At 42.8% G+C, this 17,487-nt stretch overlaps 1 protein-coding gene across 1 annotated transcript in view; it reads right to left on the bottom strand.

The window, feature by feature from the left end:
• Window positions 1-16,332, bottom strand: part of LOC103367574 (voltage-dependent N-type calcium channel subunit alpha-1B-like) — a 160,932-nt gene extending 144,600 nt beyond the window's left edge. Inside the window, exons 1-3 of the mRNA XM_008295651.1 lie at window positions 16,325-16,332; window positions 13,253-13,440; window positions 3,489-3,609 (exon numbers count right to left, since the gene is read on the bottom strand). Coding sequence (XP_008293873.1) covers window positions 3,489-3,609; window positions 13,253-13,440; window positions 16,325-16,332 — 317 coding nt within the window. The remainder of the gene's footprint in view (window positions 1-3,488; window positions 3,610-13,252; window positions 13,441-16,324) is intronic.
• Window positions 16,333-17,487: the final 1,155 nt, after the last annotated feature.

The following is a 17,487-nucleotide window of genomic DNA, read 5'->3' as shown; positions in this document are numbered from 1 at the left end:
TCACGCCGCCCTCACATCTCCCCTCACGAGCACTGGCACGAGACACCACCCTCACCACTGGATTTCAGGCTGCACCGTGGACCCCCGGATCCCTCCCCTGCCTCCTGGTGCCCCCCTCACTCCCCGGGTCTCCCGAATAAACCTTTTACCTCCTTAACTCACCTCTCTCTCGCTTGGGTCCCGCACACCTGTTTTTACGGCTACTGGGCCGTGACACGTAGGTGTGAATGTGAATGTGCTTGGTTGTATGTCTCTAAGTGTAGCCCTGTGATAGACTGGCGACCTGTCCTGGGTGTCCCCTGCCTTCTCCCGAAGTCAGCTGGGATAGGTTCCAGCCCCCCTGCGACCCAAGTGAGGATTAAGCGGTGTATAGATAATGGATGGATGGAACAATTTTGGAAAGAAAAGACAATTTATAAAAGTTGATATCCATGAGTTGGGAATGTAGTAAATGGGAGATTTGTCACTTTTTCCATATATCATAAGACATATCTGTAACTGTTCCTAAATGTGTTGTTGCTCATTGTCAGTATGAAATGAACGTTAAACTTGACCACCCTGACCTCTCTGACCACTGGTAGATGTTCGTGCCTGTGTTGCCTGTTCTGTAATCTTCGTGTCCATCAGAAGTGTTCATTCCTTTCATTGTCTCACTTGGTTTGGGACACATCGTTTCCCTATACTCCTCTTTGACAAAATGTCTAATGTTATTATACAGGTACCACTGTCATTTGCTATCAAGTCCAGAAGGAGTTACAGGGGTTAGTGGTGAGTTTTGTAGGTCAGCACATTAGACTTGAACAACAGACTTCTTCTTCCTTGCTGTCTGCAGAAATCATCACTCTTGCAATTCCAGGATCAGCAGCGTAAAATCAATATTAAAAACATTTCCCACAAAAATGCACATTAAGATAATATTTATTTGCCATAATGACATACATGTACACAAATAACTTCTTCTTGTTCAGTGTCAATACAATTATACAGTTACATGTTACAATTTTGTTTGAGCAATACCTGAAGTGATGATACTTCTTGATGCCTAGTGATGGTTTGAAACAGGGATCCAAATGACACTGCCAATTGCCAACAGGTACATATGAGGTTCCGTCTTCGGTGCCATCCAACTGTGCTGAATTCACAAAAGCGCTCTCATTCACCACCGTGTCCAGCTCAGACAGCTCCGACACCGCAAGGCATTTGAATGCCTTTTTCAGAAGCCCAAATGATCCATCAGGGACAAATTTGGTATGTCCAGACACTAGTAAATTGAGAGTTATGAACTGGTGTAAACCACCTGCAACACGCCATGCACAAAACCACAAAAAGCAAATTTTGTTTTGGTTAGAGCAATCGTCACAGTGGAAATCAGGACTGGTTTCTCCAAGTCCAAAATTCTCAAAGAAATAGTGCAAGTAAAATACCACTGCATTTGACCCTTTAGAGATAAGATGGGTTTCATCAATCAGAAAGTTAATCTGCAGAGAAATGCCCTCACAGCAAATTCCAAGCAATCCCACTTTCCTTGGAAAAGGGAAGTAGACTGGACCTGGCGCTAAGGGGTCACTCGGCAGACGAACCTGCTGTGCGTAGTCAAAGCCGTAGTGCATGGAAACTGCATGGGTATATGGGGCGGTCTTGCAGAAGTCTTTTAGCTAAAATTAGTGTGCATTTTCCATTAAAACGACATAACATTAACAGATCACTAATTTTGTAATTTGACTAAATGCCCAAAATGTATCATTGTAATGTGTCATCTTGCACTATCCAGTTTTATAGTAATTGGTAACGTACTAATTATTATTAATTGACAGTTTTTGCAACTGACTGACAGTATAACACAAGTGATTATTGTCAGTGCTTGTAAGTTTATATGATGCACATCTTAGGCTTGGCAGGTCCTCTTTGGCTGGTTTACCATATTGTTGTAAAGCAACCTTTCCAGATGGACTACCCTAAGATGTTCCTCCAGTTGTCTGAGCTGGTCACATTTCTGGTCTTCTGCCCCTGTTTAGATAAGGTTGTTTGGCAGATCCAGCAAAGGTCTGTCATTGGCCTGTTGGTGATTATGAATGGCAAAAGCTTTCCCCAAGCATCTAAGAACACAGATTGATTCATGACATGTTTATCTGTGAATAATAAATCAATTTTTCAATTTATTTAATTTTTCAATTAATGAGACCAAAAAGTTGAAATTCACAAACATAAAACAGTATTTTGTTCAGCATTAGATATTTAACAAATTTACACTTTATCAATAAATATATTGAAACTTTGTTCATTGTAAAACCGAAATTTTCCAGTGGAATAAACATGTTGCAAGCATTCATTTGAACACTGATTCATGCTGTCATTTATGCATAAATACAGTGTTTAGTGTTTGGCACAGTGATTTTTACTGCAGTCCACATGACACTAATTTTCTAGCATTCATTTTAAAATTGTGTCTTTCTGCTGCTTAACACTAAACTATATCTTTATTTTTTAAAAATTAAACTAGCTTAAATCACAGGCTCAGAGGCATTCACATGCATCAAACTTACAGCTCAGGTTGGTACTTACGTATTACATATTTCAGGAGCTGCCTTTGCTTTCTCAACTGCAGTCTCTCATCCTCCTCTAGTCAAGTCAAATTCATCATCGGACCCTGACAAACACACCTCTTCTTCCGCATCTGTGTCACTGTCAGACAGATCTGTATCTTCATCTTGATCAGTGACAAGGCACTCATCCAATAATACCCACAATTTATCCGTATCAGCATCATAATTGAGTAAATTCGACATTATGCTCCATTTCGCTGTCAAATACCGTCAGTGTGCATGAGCAGTAACACCAGAAAGAAGTCACTCGTCACCGCGAGCGATGTGGACATCGTTCAGAAAATACCTTAAAAAATGTAGAAAATTTTCACTTTTACATTATTATATGTTACCTACATGTAGAAAACAACTAAATGGACCGATCTAAGTAATAAACCCAAAATCAATATTTTATCATGTGTTAACATATATCGGGCTGTATCTCGGATATAGGCCAAGTCGCAATGCGACTGTTTCCATGCAGATGGGTCACATATAAAGTTCATATCACTAGCACTAAAGTCAACTTTTAACACTATTATTGTTCCTGTCAGTGTTCAATATATAAACTCTGTGTGTGTGTGTGTGTGTGTGTGTGTGTGTGTGTGTGTGTGTGTGATGTTATACTCCATTGACAGAGACAGTAGATGAGTAAGCTGAGAGCTAATGCATTTTGCTGCTTGGAAGGCTGGACTGATAGGAACAGTTCAATACATACAGCCTTGCTAGACCTTAGCTCTAACTCTGGTGTAGTATGGGTATATCATGTTATCTTAGCATGTTTTGATATGACATTTTTATAGATGTAAAATAAAACATCAATTTCTCCATAGTCTAACTTCCAATGCATAATGGAGGTCCTACAAGGAGGTGAACAGGTGGATAAAGGAGGCTGAGGTGACTCACGGATTGGCCTGTCCAAAGATGAACATCGAACTGTAAGGCAGAATAGGTTTGGGTCCACTTTGAGCTAGATCCTCCAATGTCTTCTCATTCATGGGCACTGTCTCACAGTCAATACTGTTCACTGTGAGGATAGATAATCAGAGACACCAACAATGTCAGACATGGCAGAGTAGCATTGAATAACATCTCCCAACAATCATTACAGGACATAATTTATTGTCCTCAGAACAGCAATTCAGAAAAAAAAGTAATCTCTTTGTCCACCTTTGCTTGGCACATTATGATACCGCAAAGAATCTTCACCCTATATATGTATAAGGAATATATAAGGAAAGCCATGCTGTAACAGATATCAGTCCCCACCTACCTACAATCATATGGTTGGTCATTTGCCTATGTACAAAAAACAGTAACTGGAAGCATTGGATACAATTTCATAATAAGTAAAATCAGCATCTATAATCACCACCTAACTTCAGACTGTCCCTGATTTGTTGCTGCAGACGTGTCCGCAGAAACCGACATTTCCAAAAATGTAAGTTAATGTAACATTATCAGGTGATGTGGATGTAATGCTAATGTGGCTTTTATATTGCTGTCAAAAGAAACACATTTTACAAAATCTAAACTTTAGATTGTTCCAGTCCACTGATAATATGGTCTAAGTTGGGCTCCTTCAGAATTCAAGTCATTTAGGTCAGGCTGTCTATGATGCCCGCACTACGGCATCTGTACAAACAGAGATCATAAGATAGAGCCAGTATAAGTTGTGTGTCAAGTGTGTTTGTAATCTAAGTGTGTTTCTGAATGAGTTGCTGTTCTTTAGTGGAAAGTTGCTGTGGTGGCAATGCTAATGCTATGTGAGGAGGACAAACAGACAGAGAGAGCGTTTCTGTTTAAACAGGCAGAGGTGTGAAATTACAACGTTAAACAGATTTACTGAGGAGAGTTTGTCTACTGTATCATTGTAGAGACTATTGACTAAAATGTCTTAAAGTTTTGTTGATTAAAACTAACAGTGATCAAATGACAAAATTTGACTTCGCCCAAACATGGTGTGCTTTTGGTTCCAAGCTGTGTCGGGTGCTGGAACTTGCATATACGTGCTAGTACATCTAAAATCATTAGATAATTTCATTTTTGCAATTGTTTTTCTATATTTTGTATCTTTCTATCATGTTCTCTATTTCTTATCTCCTCAAAACAAGACATTGTGAAGAGAGTTCCAATGGAAAAAATTTCCCAGGTATTATTCGTTCTATTGTGAAAAGGCAAAAATAACCAGGGGCCTCATGTACAAAAGGTGCGTACGCACAAACGTGTGGCGTATGCACTTTTCCATGCTCACTTTTAGATGTGTCAAGAGTGAAATGATCGTAGAAATGTGCGGTCCTCCATGCTAACTTCTTGACTGGCGTACGCACGTTTCTATTGCTTTCGAGCCATTGGCGACACTTGCTGGTGATGGTGATGCTGGGTGTTATAGCCTCGAAGCAATAATGCACGCACACTGTAACAGTTTCAGAACTTTTTAGTAACACGCTTACTCATTGACAATGCATACTGCTGGGTATCCACAGGTGCATAAAAACAACGTTGTCACTTAGCTACATTTTGACACTTCACCAAAAACACATAGCAAGAATATGTAGCACTTAAACTGACCCTGTTGTATACATTTTTTCCCCCAACCTGTATAAACACATTTTTTCTATTGTATTTATTTGTTTATTTTAACACTGACCAACAAGTTTTGTTTTTTTTTCCAACAGAAGTCAAACGTTTCTTTACATAACAGTTCACAACCTCAGTCTATCTGGAGGCTTGGACTGCCTCTTTGACCTTCTCAGTTCTGCTGTAGAGCTCACAGTTTCAGGAGCAGATGGTGCTCCTTTGGAAGATTTGGGGCTGGTGAAGGTAAACCAACTTGCACCGGCAGTTCATCAGTGTGTTCAGGGGTAACTGGTACCACCACACAGTCCATAGAGCTGTCCCCACTGTCCTCATGTGGAACATTCTGAGGCCCCTTCCCCTCCATCAATGTGGGCTCGCACATGCTCAAGGTGTCTGTGAACCATTCTGCCATCCCACAAATCCACAATAACAGACATAGGACCAGTACAACGGTGAATGATACCTGGCAGCCACAGTGAGCCACTGCCAAAGTTTCTGGCACAAACACCGTCCCCTGGCTTAAACAACCGCTCTCTAGCATGCAGTTCTCGTCTAGGTCTCGACCGGGCAAGTCAGGCTCCCACATCTGGGTGAAGTGGATCCAGATGAGATTTGGGCTTTCTCCCCAATAGCATCTTGGCTGGGGTCAAGTCGGTGGTTGAGTGAGGACTAATCGGGTACTGGAACAGGAAACATGAAAGCTTCACTTCCAGTGAATGTCCTGACATCTTGCATAGACCCGCTTTCAGTGTCTCAGCTGCACATTCTGCTAAGCCGTTGGAGGCAGGGTGATATGGTGCAGTGCAAATGTGACGGATCCCGTTCTGCTCCATGTACTCCTTGTAAACATCACTGGTGAAAGTGGGGCCATTGTCAGTGACAACAGTATCTGGCAGACCATGTGTAGCAAAGATGCTTCTGAGTGTATCAGTGGTGACTGAAGCTGTGATGTTTGACATTATGTGTGCTTCGAGCCAATTGGAATGTGAGTCCACGAACACCAGGAACATGTGCCCCATAAATGGACCAGCAAAATCCAGATGGAATCCGGACCATGGGCGGCTCGGCCACTCCCATTGGTGGAGTGGAGTCGCTGCTGGCATCTTTTGGTTTTCTTGACATTGTGAACATGCCTTCTCTTCTAAGGCAGCGTCCAACCCCGGCCACCACACAAAGGACCTGGTGAGTCCTTTCATATGAGACACCCCTGGATGGGCTTCATGCAGTACTTCCATGATCTGTGCTCTTCCTGGAGGTGGGACAATGACTCTGGATCCCCAGAGGATGCAGCCATCTTGAACACTGAGCTCCTGCTGACGCCTAGCATAAGGTTTATGCTTTTCCTGCTCAACTGCTGCTGGCCAGCCCTGCATGAGCCAGGGCTTAACCTGTGACAGCACTGGGTCTCTGTCAGTCTACATTTTGATTTGTTTGGCTGTCACAAGGGAGGTAAATAGTCTAACAGTCTCTCGGGGTAGGCTACACAGATTGGCCGTGACAGGGAGGGGGAGATGGCTGAAAGCCTCTGCATTTGCATTTTCACTCCCTGCCTTGTACTCTTTGTGATACTGGTACACTGACAATTTTCATGCCCAGCGCTGTTCACATGCTGAAGCCATGGGTGAGATACCTTTAGACTCACTAAACAGACCCAGCAGGTGCTTATGGTCTGTAAAGATAGTAAAAGGACGGCCGTACACGTACTGACGAAAACATTTCACAGCAAAAACTACTGCTAGCCCAGTCTTCTCGAGCTGCGAGTAGCCTTGTTCAGCTGCTGTAAATGTGCGTGACACATACCCAATAGGCTTTTCTGTGCCGTCCTCCAAGGACAGCTCCTACGCCATACGGGGAGGTGTCACAGGATAAGATGACGTCCTTGTCTGGATCAAAGTGCACGAGCAGGGGTGTTGAGTGTAAGAGTTCTTTTACCTGCTGAAATGCTTTCTCTTGAGCTTGTGTAATAACTTGTAGAGGGGAGTGAGCACAGTAGAAAGATCAGGCAAAAACTTCCCATAGTAGTTCACTATGCCCAAAAATGACCTGAGCTCTGCATCATTCTTTGGACTTGGAGCCTCCTATGTCGTCTTCATTTTCTTTTCCAGCAGAGACAGGCCCTGAGCTGAAATCCGTTGGCCCAGGTAGGTGACAGTTGGAGCTTGGAAAACACACTTGCTGCGTTTCAAATGCAGCCCAGCTTTTGCCTTTCTCTTCAACACCTGACAGAGATTTTGCAGATGCTCCTCTTCAGTTCTGCCTGTTGCCAAGATGTTGTCTAAGTAGACATTCTCCACTCTACATGGGGAATGTTTTGCAGGAGATTGTCCATTGTGCTTTGGAAGATAGCTGGACTGGAAGCGACGCCAAACACTAAGCAGTTGTACTTAAACAGTCCCTTGTGGGTGTTGATTGTCACATGTTTCTTAGACTCTTCATCCAACAGCAGTTGCTGGTATGCATGACTCATGTCCAGCTATGTAAATGTTTGCCCACCTGCCAGCGTGGCAAACAGATCCTCCACTCGGGGCAGTGGATAAGAGTCAAGCTGAGAGGCTTGATTTATTGTCAGTTTGTAATCACCACATACACACGCCTCCTTATCCCCTTTTAGCACTGGCACAATCGGGGCTACCCAGTCAGAGAACTCAATAGGCTTGATGACACTTAGCTGCTGCAGTCTTTCCAACTCTGCCTCCGCTTTGGCCTTTATGGCGTATGGCACTGTGTGTGGTTTGAAAAAGCGTGGCTGTCCATTGGGGTCCACACACAACTTAACTGTTGTACCCTGGATGGTGTCTAGCTCGTCCTAGAACACGTCTGCGTTCTTGGCAAGTATATCTCCATCACTGTAACACACCTGATTTTTCTCCAGTTCAGGCAGATTTTCTATAGGATGTCATGTCCCAGCAAACTAGGCCCCTCTCCTTCCACCACCAGTAGCCCCACTGTAGCCTCCTGGCCTTGTTATGACACATAAAAGATAGTTTTTGGGCTTTTCTGCCTTTAATGATAGTTGACAGTGAAGACAGACAGAGAAACGTGGGGAGGAGAGTGGGGGAATGACATGCAGAAAATGAGCCACTGGCTGGAATCGAACTGTGGCCGCTGCGTCGGGGATTATAGCCCCTGTACATGGGTCCCCCACCCTACCCACCGAGCGATCCTGGCACCCTACTGTCTCAGTCTTATATTAGTCTCTTTGAGTGCAGGCGCCCCTCCCGAGCACCACAATCTGTGGTAGGTGGCTTGACTTATCACTTAAGTTCAGGCTCCTGTGTCCACCTCCATGTTTTCCATTCACCTGTAGTGTTGCACAGATTGGCTCTGCTCTTGGCTCACTGAGGTTAAATATGTTGAATGCACACTCTTCCTCAGGCGCCTCTCTCTGCAGGTGGTGTGTGGTCCACTTGGGTTTCAATTTCCCCTTCTTTTCTGGTTAAACTTTAGGCCCGCCTCTGCACTTCTTGGCTATGTGCCCCTTCTTCCTGCAGTTATGGCAGATACTAGATAGATTAAAACCACAGTCATTGGCAAAATGTGTTCCCCCACATCAGTAGCACTTAACTGACTTTAGTGGCTTGTCTTTCTTTTCCTTGGACACACGATGAACAGTGATTGGCTGCATACTGCCATTAGCTTTTTGAATGTCCTTAGTGTTGTTAGCTGCCGTTTCCATTGCCTGAGTGATGTCCGGCGCCTTTTTGAAGTTAAGTGCTGTTTCCCCCTAACAAGCGCCTATTCCCAACTCACAGTGCTCGGATATCTGTCTTAGCTCAGCCACAAACGCAGCGACTGAAACCCCCAGCTTACATGAATGAGTGTGGAATTTGAAGTGTTGAACAATCACAGAGGGTTTCAGGCAGTGATGATTCTGCACCAACGTTACCAGTTCTTTGAAACCGAGATCTCCAGATTTCCGAGGCTTTGCTAAATTACGTATCAGCTTGTACGTCTTTTCTCCGCACACACTGAGAAGAATTGACCTTTTCTTCCCTTCGTCATGAATGTCATTTGCCAGGAAAAAGTGTTCCAGCCTTTTGACACATTCAATCCAGCCGCCGTCTCTATCGGCGAATTCAGTAAACAAGCCGACTGTAGCCATGTTGCTAACTACACTAAAAAAAACAGCGGTCTTCAACCTTTTTTGCACCACGGACCGGTTTTAAGCAAGACATTTTTCTACGGACCGGTCATTACAACAAATAATAATTGTTTTTTTTTCGATTGAAAAGTTTCATAAATGAATAAAATTCATTTTTATTGCTTAATATGTTTACTTTTTCTCCTGTCTCAGTATCAAGTCTCTCCCACTTTCAAAGCAGCTCTCCTGAGACGTTTGTTTTTGACTGACGGTTTCGTTTAATTCAATTCAATTCAATTCAATTCAATTCAATTCAATTTTATTTGTATAGCGCATATTTACAACAACAGTCATCTCATAGCGCTTCACAAAGGCAGAGACAGAAACACCCAACAATCCAAAACATCTGGATTCCCTATAAGCTTCAGCAGTCTGCAAGCAGTCTGCAACAGTGGGAAGGAACCGAAAACCCCCACGGGGGAAAAAAACCTCCGACAGAACCAGGCTCAGGGAGGGACGGCCATCTGCCTCGACCGGTTGGGTGGATGTAGGATGAATTATACAATTTAATTTACAGTTAAACAAGTTATTAGAATTTATTGTCCTTTTGTAACAGGAGGCATCATGGTGGGGCAGCAGTTTAGCAGCCGGGCATAAAAACTGACAGTCAAGTTCGGGAAACGAGCACAAACGGAAGTGACGGGAAGACGAGCTAGTCATGTTTCAAAATAAAACACCCTGCAGACTCCGCTGGAAATAAAAATAAACCAATAAAACGTTTTTATTCTATCTGTGCGACCCGGTACCAAATGACCCACGGCCCGGTACCGGTCCGCGGCCCGGTGGTTGGGGACCGCTGCACTAAAACATCTTCTTTGGTCCTAACTCCACTGTCGGCTTAATCCTCGTCACCAAAAAGGTGTTATAACCACGAAGCAATAATGCGCGCACACTCAGTAACAGTTTCAGAACTTTTTAGTAACACGCTTATTCATTCACAGTACATACTGCTGGGTATCCACAGGTGCATTCCCTGAACATAACAGTCCTGTGGAGAAACACTTAGCCACACCAAGGTTCCGGGGTGCATCTCAAACCGTGACACAATCACTCTTTAACACTGGGAAACTGTCAATAAGGTGAAAAAGGGCATTTCTCAAAGTGATGTGCACATCAGAGATACACAGATGAACAATTCATTCAACACCCAGGCGTTTGCAATTAGATGAGTGGATATAGAAGTATGAGTTAAATGGTGCAGAAAATACCGTTAACAACCATGGCAGCTTTGGCACTGTTGGAGAATATTGCCAATACAGCAGTGGGAAGAGAACATCTTTTCAGAGACTCAGAGGATTTTTTTTGTCTCAGGACTGGCTCATCAGCTGCTTTAAGTTCCCAAGGGCAATCCTCTTGGAACTGTGTGTGGAGCTGCAGCCTTTACTGGAGCACAGGAGCCATGTCCTACCTGTGCCCATACAGGTGCTGAACACACTGGGCTTCCCAGCCACAGGGTCATTTCAGAGGGAGCTGGCCGACCGATCGGGACTTTGCCAGTCGACATTGAGCCGAGCCATGCCAGCTGTGTGGGATGAAATTATCCAAAAACTAGAGAGTTAGAGCTTTCCAACGAGCCAATTATCGTCTCTGTGTGTAAAGTACTTATGTCAATAAACGTGCAAAAAATGAATAAAGTGACTTGATCAGTGTCACATTTTTCCCACTGCATAACTGCATTCACTCACAATAGTGTGTGATCCTTGTTAGTGGTGTGTTAAATTACCAAATGGAAAATTCATTTTGTACAAAATATTCCCGTCGATGTCGACTCTCTGTTTAATTGACCCCAGGTGACCGTGGCTACCCACTGACAACCTAGCTGATGACCGCTCTCACCAACCCCCAGACTGACCAAAAGCGGAGGTACAATGATGCCATTGAAGCACTGGATCAGTTGTCAAGAGGACAGTTGGCATGCTGAAGGGGTGGTGGCAATGCCTGGACTGGACTGGGGGTGTGCTGCATTGTAATGGCATGTGGCATCCTCCACAATAAGACACACTGGCACGCCATCCCACTGCCAGAGCAGCACATCCCCCCCACCAGATGACCAGATACTGGACGCATCGATGCCAGTCCTGCCCAGGAGGCTATTCTGATGGTTGCCATAGGGATGGCGCCGCACATAGACACAGCGGCCCCTTCAGGAGACAATGAACGTGAACATTTTGAGTGTCTTACCTATCCCAGACATTCTTTCCGCAAGACTTTTGGCCGGGAGACTTTGCTGGGCATCAGCACAGTGAACAGTGCTGGAATTGTGGCGATCGCTTGTGATTTGGACATGCTGCTCCAATGCGGAGTCCTATTGGAGACCACGCCGGCAGTTACCCGAGAGAGAAGCAAGCTCAAACGGTGCGAACGTAAACAAAGAAGGGGGAAGAGAGCCGGGATCCATGCTAGGCTAAAGGTTAACCTCCAGACCAGCAGGACCGTCGCTCCTACTCTCCAGTGTCCGCTCCCTGGACTACTCCCTGTACTACTGTACAGCAAAACGACAATAAACTTGATTTGATTTGATTTGGGCCCGGCAACATGTGATTTCAACCATATAAATAGGCAGAATTCACTTGTTGATAAATGCATTTAATGTAGTATTAATGTCTGAGAACATTTATCAATTGGTCCAGGCACTCATTGATGCTGCTGATTGCCCTCGCAATGTCCTCATGTGACTCCAGTACAGCACGGATGAGGACACGACCAGTTGGACGAGCATCAGAAGCTGGCTGTTGTGGAGGATCCAGAGGATCGGTGGTGGACACGGAGGCTGGAGGAATCTCCTGTGTGTGTGACACGAGGCTGGGACTGCGTCTCACAGTCTTCTCCTGCCTTATTGTCTGCTGGAAAATAATAAATTGAGTAATTAAACATGAGTCAAAGTCTTGATTTCCTCTTTAATATCCTGGCATGATTACGCAAGAACCTTTACCTTGCTTGGCTGTGAGCAGATTATTGTATGACCCGTATAATGAATAAATTTGTTAGTTACACAAATACACAAAATATATTTACCTTGGGGGTGATCCGACCCACAATAGCGGCGACGCTGCTCAAACGGGGTGAGTTCATCCTCTTCTGTCCCCCTGCCTGTTTTGGCCATGCTTAGGCAGTGGGCAACAGTCCTCCTCTTGATGTCCACCTTGATGTCCGACCACTTCTTTTTGACTTCTGTAAGTGTGTGCTGCTCTGACCCCACAGCATTCACCGCCTCACACACACTCTCCCACTCACTCCTCCTGTGTTTGCTGTTGCTGCCAGAGGACAGCGTGCCAAAAGGACTATTTTGGCACGACTTCATTGTCATTGAAGAGCGTCTCCAACTCACATTCTGTGAAGTTCCTCTTCTGACCTTTCTTACTCAAGGCTTGTTACTGTTATCTGATCATGCAGAGAGGGGAATCTCACCTGCAGGCCCTGTTTATACTAATTTGCATAATGAAATGGGGGGCGTGGAGAGGGACGAGTCTGGTACTCCAACTTGTGCGGTCAATTCCACGCTGAGTGGGATGCACAATGGAAATGTGCTTGGCGTACACTCAGTTTTATTCATCAGGATTTTTTTGTGTGTGCAGAGTTTACTGGATTGTAGCGTACGCCAGGTTTCAGTATGAAATCCATGCAAGTCTTTGTACATGAGGCCCCAGGCCCCTTCTGTGCAACAAATGTAGTTCAAACAAAGCCCTAAACTTTGAAAGAAAATAACTAATATTATAATACAAAACCTGATTTATGTCTACATCTCACATGCATTTTGTTCTGTCCCCTTATGTACTGTGGTAATAATAGTGTCAGGTTGAACAAATAATAGGAACCAATACAAAAATGAATGTATGAAACTGTACTATAAAATTGTAAGTATGAAAAAGACCTGTAGTGTACTAGCTGCCATGAAAGTAATCTCAGACACATTGTGTGTGCATTCTGTAGGCATTCTGTTGGCACTGACTTTGTATGAGGGTGGTCTCTCCAGGTGGGGAGGTGATAGTCACAGGAGGAATCTGGATGGAGGTTTGGCTCGTTCGTCTGACATTCCTCTGGTTGTCTGAGTTCTCTGGTCGTTCAGGAGGCCAGCTGGTTCCCCTAGAGCCCTGTTGGGGGCAGATGGCGAAGGACTCCCCTTCTGAGTCATCAAACCTGTCCCAAGAGCAGAGGTATCTTAGATAATAACAGTCAGTATAATCTCAAAGAAAAACTCACATTGATGGCCTAGGGCATAAACAGTGAATGTGCTCTTACCCCTAGTGTAAGTAACAGTTTGTCTCATTTAACAAAGGCTGATAGACCTGTCTAAATCTTTACATGCACTGTAAAAAATGTCTGTGAAATTGACAGTGAAATGCTGTAAAATCATGACATCATAAAAATGTAAACAGAAAAACAAAGAAAACCTGTTTATTTGACAACTATTTTTTGTAAAATACAGAACAAAACTGTTATTTTTAAAGTAAAATTATGTGAAAAGAATCAAATTTCTTTGTAGAATCTACAGATTGCTGTAACATAGACAGAGAAAACCTGTAATGCAATAAACAATACAATGAGGTTAGAGTTACAGCATTAAGGTGTTAAAATAATGGGTAATTCCTGTTGGGAGCTTCATTTTTACAGGGATGAACTGTACAATTTAAGAACATTTATTCATGTTATATACCTTTTTAAATAATTAAAATATAGGCCGAAAACTAAAACTATCATATGATTGAAAAAAGTATATATTTTTTTTAACAAACATAAAAGAGCAGAACTAACAATTACTACTTAGCTAAAGGTTTAAAGCAACGTCTTTGTGTTTATCACTTATGTCTAAATTATAATACTACGGTCATTGACTACAATAGATATTACTAAACTCAACTTGACTTTCCTTAATACAAAACATATAGCAGGCCTACTTTAGCGAGTCCTGGTTAAAATTAAATAGATAAATAAATTAAGGACATATAGTGTGTCTGAGTCGTCCTGTTTTGTTATATTAATCACAATTCTCAAAATCCTAATTCATAGTAACAGTAGTAGTTACTATGAATTAGTAGTAGTAATAAAACTAGCATTTATCATCTTCACTGCTTTACATTTCTCTTCAAAAATTAAAAATTCCGTTTCTTGATCTGTCATTTGAACACATCATAGCACTTTCTTTGGATGATATGAAGTGTTCTCGTTTCTCGTTTGACGGAGTTAACATTGAATGCATCACATGTAACGTCTCCGGAAGATTTCACGCGGCTTTCACAGACAAGCTTATGACCCCACGTCCATCAGTCTGCCAGCTTTGGAAGCGGTTGGAACACGACATAAAGCACTGGTAAGTTAAATTATGCTTTTCAAACTTAATCCGCTTCATCATTAACTCTGTTGACCTAAAGATAAGATGCTAGCTTGACATTTTTTCTGTAGTTGCTAACTTTCCGGTGTTGCAAAGCTCGCTAGCTCTGGTCTAGCAGTCACACGATAAACGTTGAAGTTCCTTTTTCAAATATTGCCGCTCCCGGGAAGTAGACTTTCTGTTAGCTTGTGGTTTTTCGTGTGTGACTAACTTTTATTTTTTGGTGTATTGGTCATTCAGTTACATCCTTCGCCGCGGATTTGTTCATGTACACGTCCGTTATGTGGTCGAGCGGGAGACGTCTTTTTTTCTCTTTTCAAATTTTGGCGCTCAGCGGATGCAGACGTTAGCTCGTTTCGCCTGTAGTTGTGTGTAAATGCCTTAGCAGTGTGATGGTTATCTGATATAATTATTTGCCGTTTTCATAATATAACTATTGACTCGTTTTTTTTTTCTTGTCTAAATGAATGTCGCTGATGCTTAACGGTCAGTTATCAAACGCTGGTGTATGCTGTACTTACCTTAGTTACTAAAAATGATTACCTGTGCTTTTTGCAGTAAAACACTTGAGACAACAAGGGGTTATGTGCTGCATTGTAGAGTTCATAGGAATGAACCACGTTGCATTTTCAAATGTGTCAGCTGCGACTGCAAGCGAACATTTTGTACTTATGCAGCTTTTAAAGCTCATTTTTTATCGTGTTCACAATGCTCCACATCCCTCTGTTACTGCTAGAGCAGTTGTTACAGACCTAAAATGCGCCATTTCCATGTGTGAGCGCCAGTTTCACACAGTGAATGAACTTGTAGCCCACTTAAAGGAGCATATTATTGAGGGGCGACCTGTGATGTGTCCCATAGCTGGTTGTAAAAATATTTTCACAGTGAAATCCTCCTTTACTGCTCATATGTCCAGGAAACATAGAACATGCTTGATCGATAGCATAAGTGACATGTACAGGGAAACTGTCCCTCAGACTACTGTTGTCAGTGCATGTGAAGATGCTCCTCAGAGCTCAGATAATACACCAACAAATGAAAGCACTGAAATGCCAGAGAATTTTAGCGATACCTTTCTAAGAAATGTGTGTTTGTTCTACTTAAAACTACAAGGGCAGCTCCTTCTTCCAGCTTCAACAGTACAGACGATTGTTGAGGAGATTCAAAATGTCCATGAGTTGGGTCAGGATTATACACTAAACAAACTACACTCACTTCTAAAGGAAGACATGTGCCTCGCAGATGATGCTATCGCTAAAATCTGTGATTGTGTCAAAGATTCAGATCTGTTCTCTGTTTGCCATCAAGGACCAATGAGAACAATATATTCAAGAGCTCAGACATTCAAAAAAATGTTTCAATACATAGAGCCTGTAAAAGTACCGTTGGGAAATGATGACAATAGGACACCACGGTTTGCTTACTATGTACCAGTTAAATGAAGACTAAATAACCTATTAGAATCCCAACTCTGGAAGAACTCAGTGTCACAACAGTCTTATGAAACAGATTCAGATGTTTTTGGAGACATAACTGATGGACAGAGTTTTAAGTCCAACCAGTTTTTCAGGGAGAACCCCGGATCCCTCGAGCTAATCCTGTACCAGGACGCATTCGAGGTTGTCAACCCCCTCGGCTCCTCTAAAAAAAAACACAAAGTTGTTGCTGTCTATCTCTCTGTTGCAAACTTACCTGTCCATGTGCGGTCCAGCACTGATCACATGTCCCTTGTTTTGTTGTGTGTAGAGAGTGACATAAAACAGTTTGGATGGTCAAAAGTTTTGTCAGAGATGTTAGCGGATTTAAAAGATTTGGAGGAAAATGGGATAACTGTGGGGAGTGAAACTGTGAAAGCAGCTGTTTACTGCATTGCTGGTGATAATTTGGGTTCACATGGCATTGGAGGGTTCACTGAAAACTTCAGTCGTTCTCAGTATTTTTGCAGGTATTGTGAAATCACACGACATGAGTTTGAAAGTAATGATCCTAATGTCTGTGGTCCACAGCGCACCCCTGAAAGCTACGATACTGCTGTTGGTGACCTTGGAGAAGACTACCGAGAAGTCAAAGGCATAAAGGTAAACTCAGTCTTTAATACTCTTAAAGCTTTTCATGTTTGCCAGCCTGGACTCCCACCTTGTTTGGGCCATGACATCTTTGAGGGTATTTTATCCTATGATGTTGCACTGTACTTGAAGTACTTCAATAAGAAAAAGAAATGGTTTACATATTCACTTTTAAACCGACGGACTAGACAGTTCAAGTACAAAGAAGCTGATGCTCTCTCAAAGCCATGCACTGTCAACTCAGATGCATCCAAGATTTCAGGTCAGGCCATTCAGAATTGGAACTTTTTAAGGTTGCTGCCTGTATTAATTGGTGACAAAATTGAAAATGCAGAAGATAATGTGTGGCAGTTAACTCTCCAACTTAAAGATATCGTTGACATGATTTGCGCACAAAAGATTTCACTGTCACAGGTAGCCTATCTTGACATTATAATCCAAGAATATTTGGAATCACGAAAGGGTTTATTTCCTGGAAGTCCACTAAAACCAAAACACCATTTCCTGCGGCACTATCCAGCACTAATATTGAAATTTGGCCATTTAATCAGAGTGTGGACTATGCGTTTTGAAAGTAAACACGCATACTTTAAGATATGTGCCAGGCACCTGAAAAACTTTAAAAACATCTGCCTTACTTTGTCAGAAAGACATCAGATGTTTCAGGCATTTCTTTCAGCTGGAACTGGACTCAGTCAGCTTCTGCAAGTCAAGGAGTGTTGTACTTTTTATCCCAACCTGTACAGTGATACAATCAAACATGCGGTGAGGGAATTTGGCTTTTCAGAA

This window comes from Stegastes partitus, unplaced genomic scaffold (genome assembly GCF_000690725.1).
Source record: "Stegastes partitus isolate 25-593 unplaced genomic scaffold, Stegastes_partitus-1.0.2 Scaffold1063, whole genome shotgun sequence".
Classification (NCBI taxonomy): domain Eukaryota; kingdom Metazoa; phylum Chordata; class Actinopteri; family Pomacentridae; genus Stegastes; species Stegastes partitus.
Note: the sequence above shows the minus strand (reverse complement) of the source record. Positions and strands in the feature narration are given on the sequence as shown.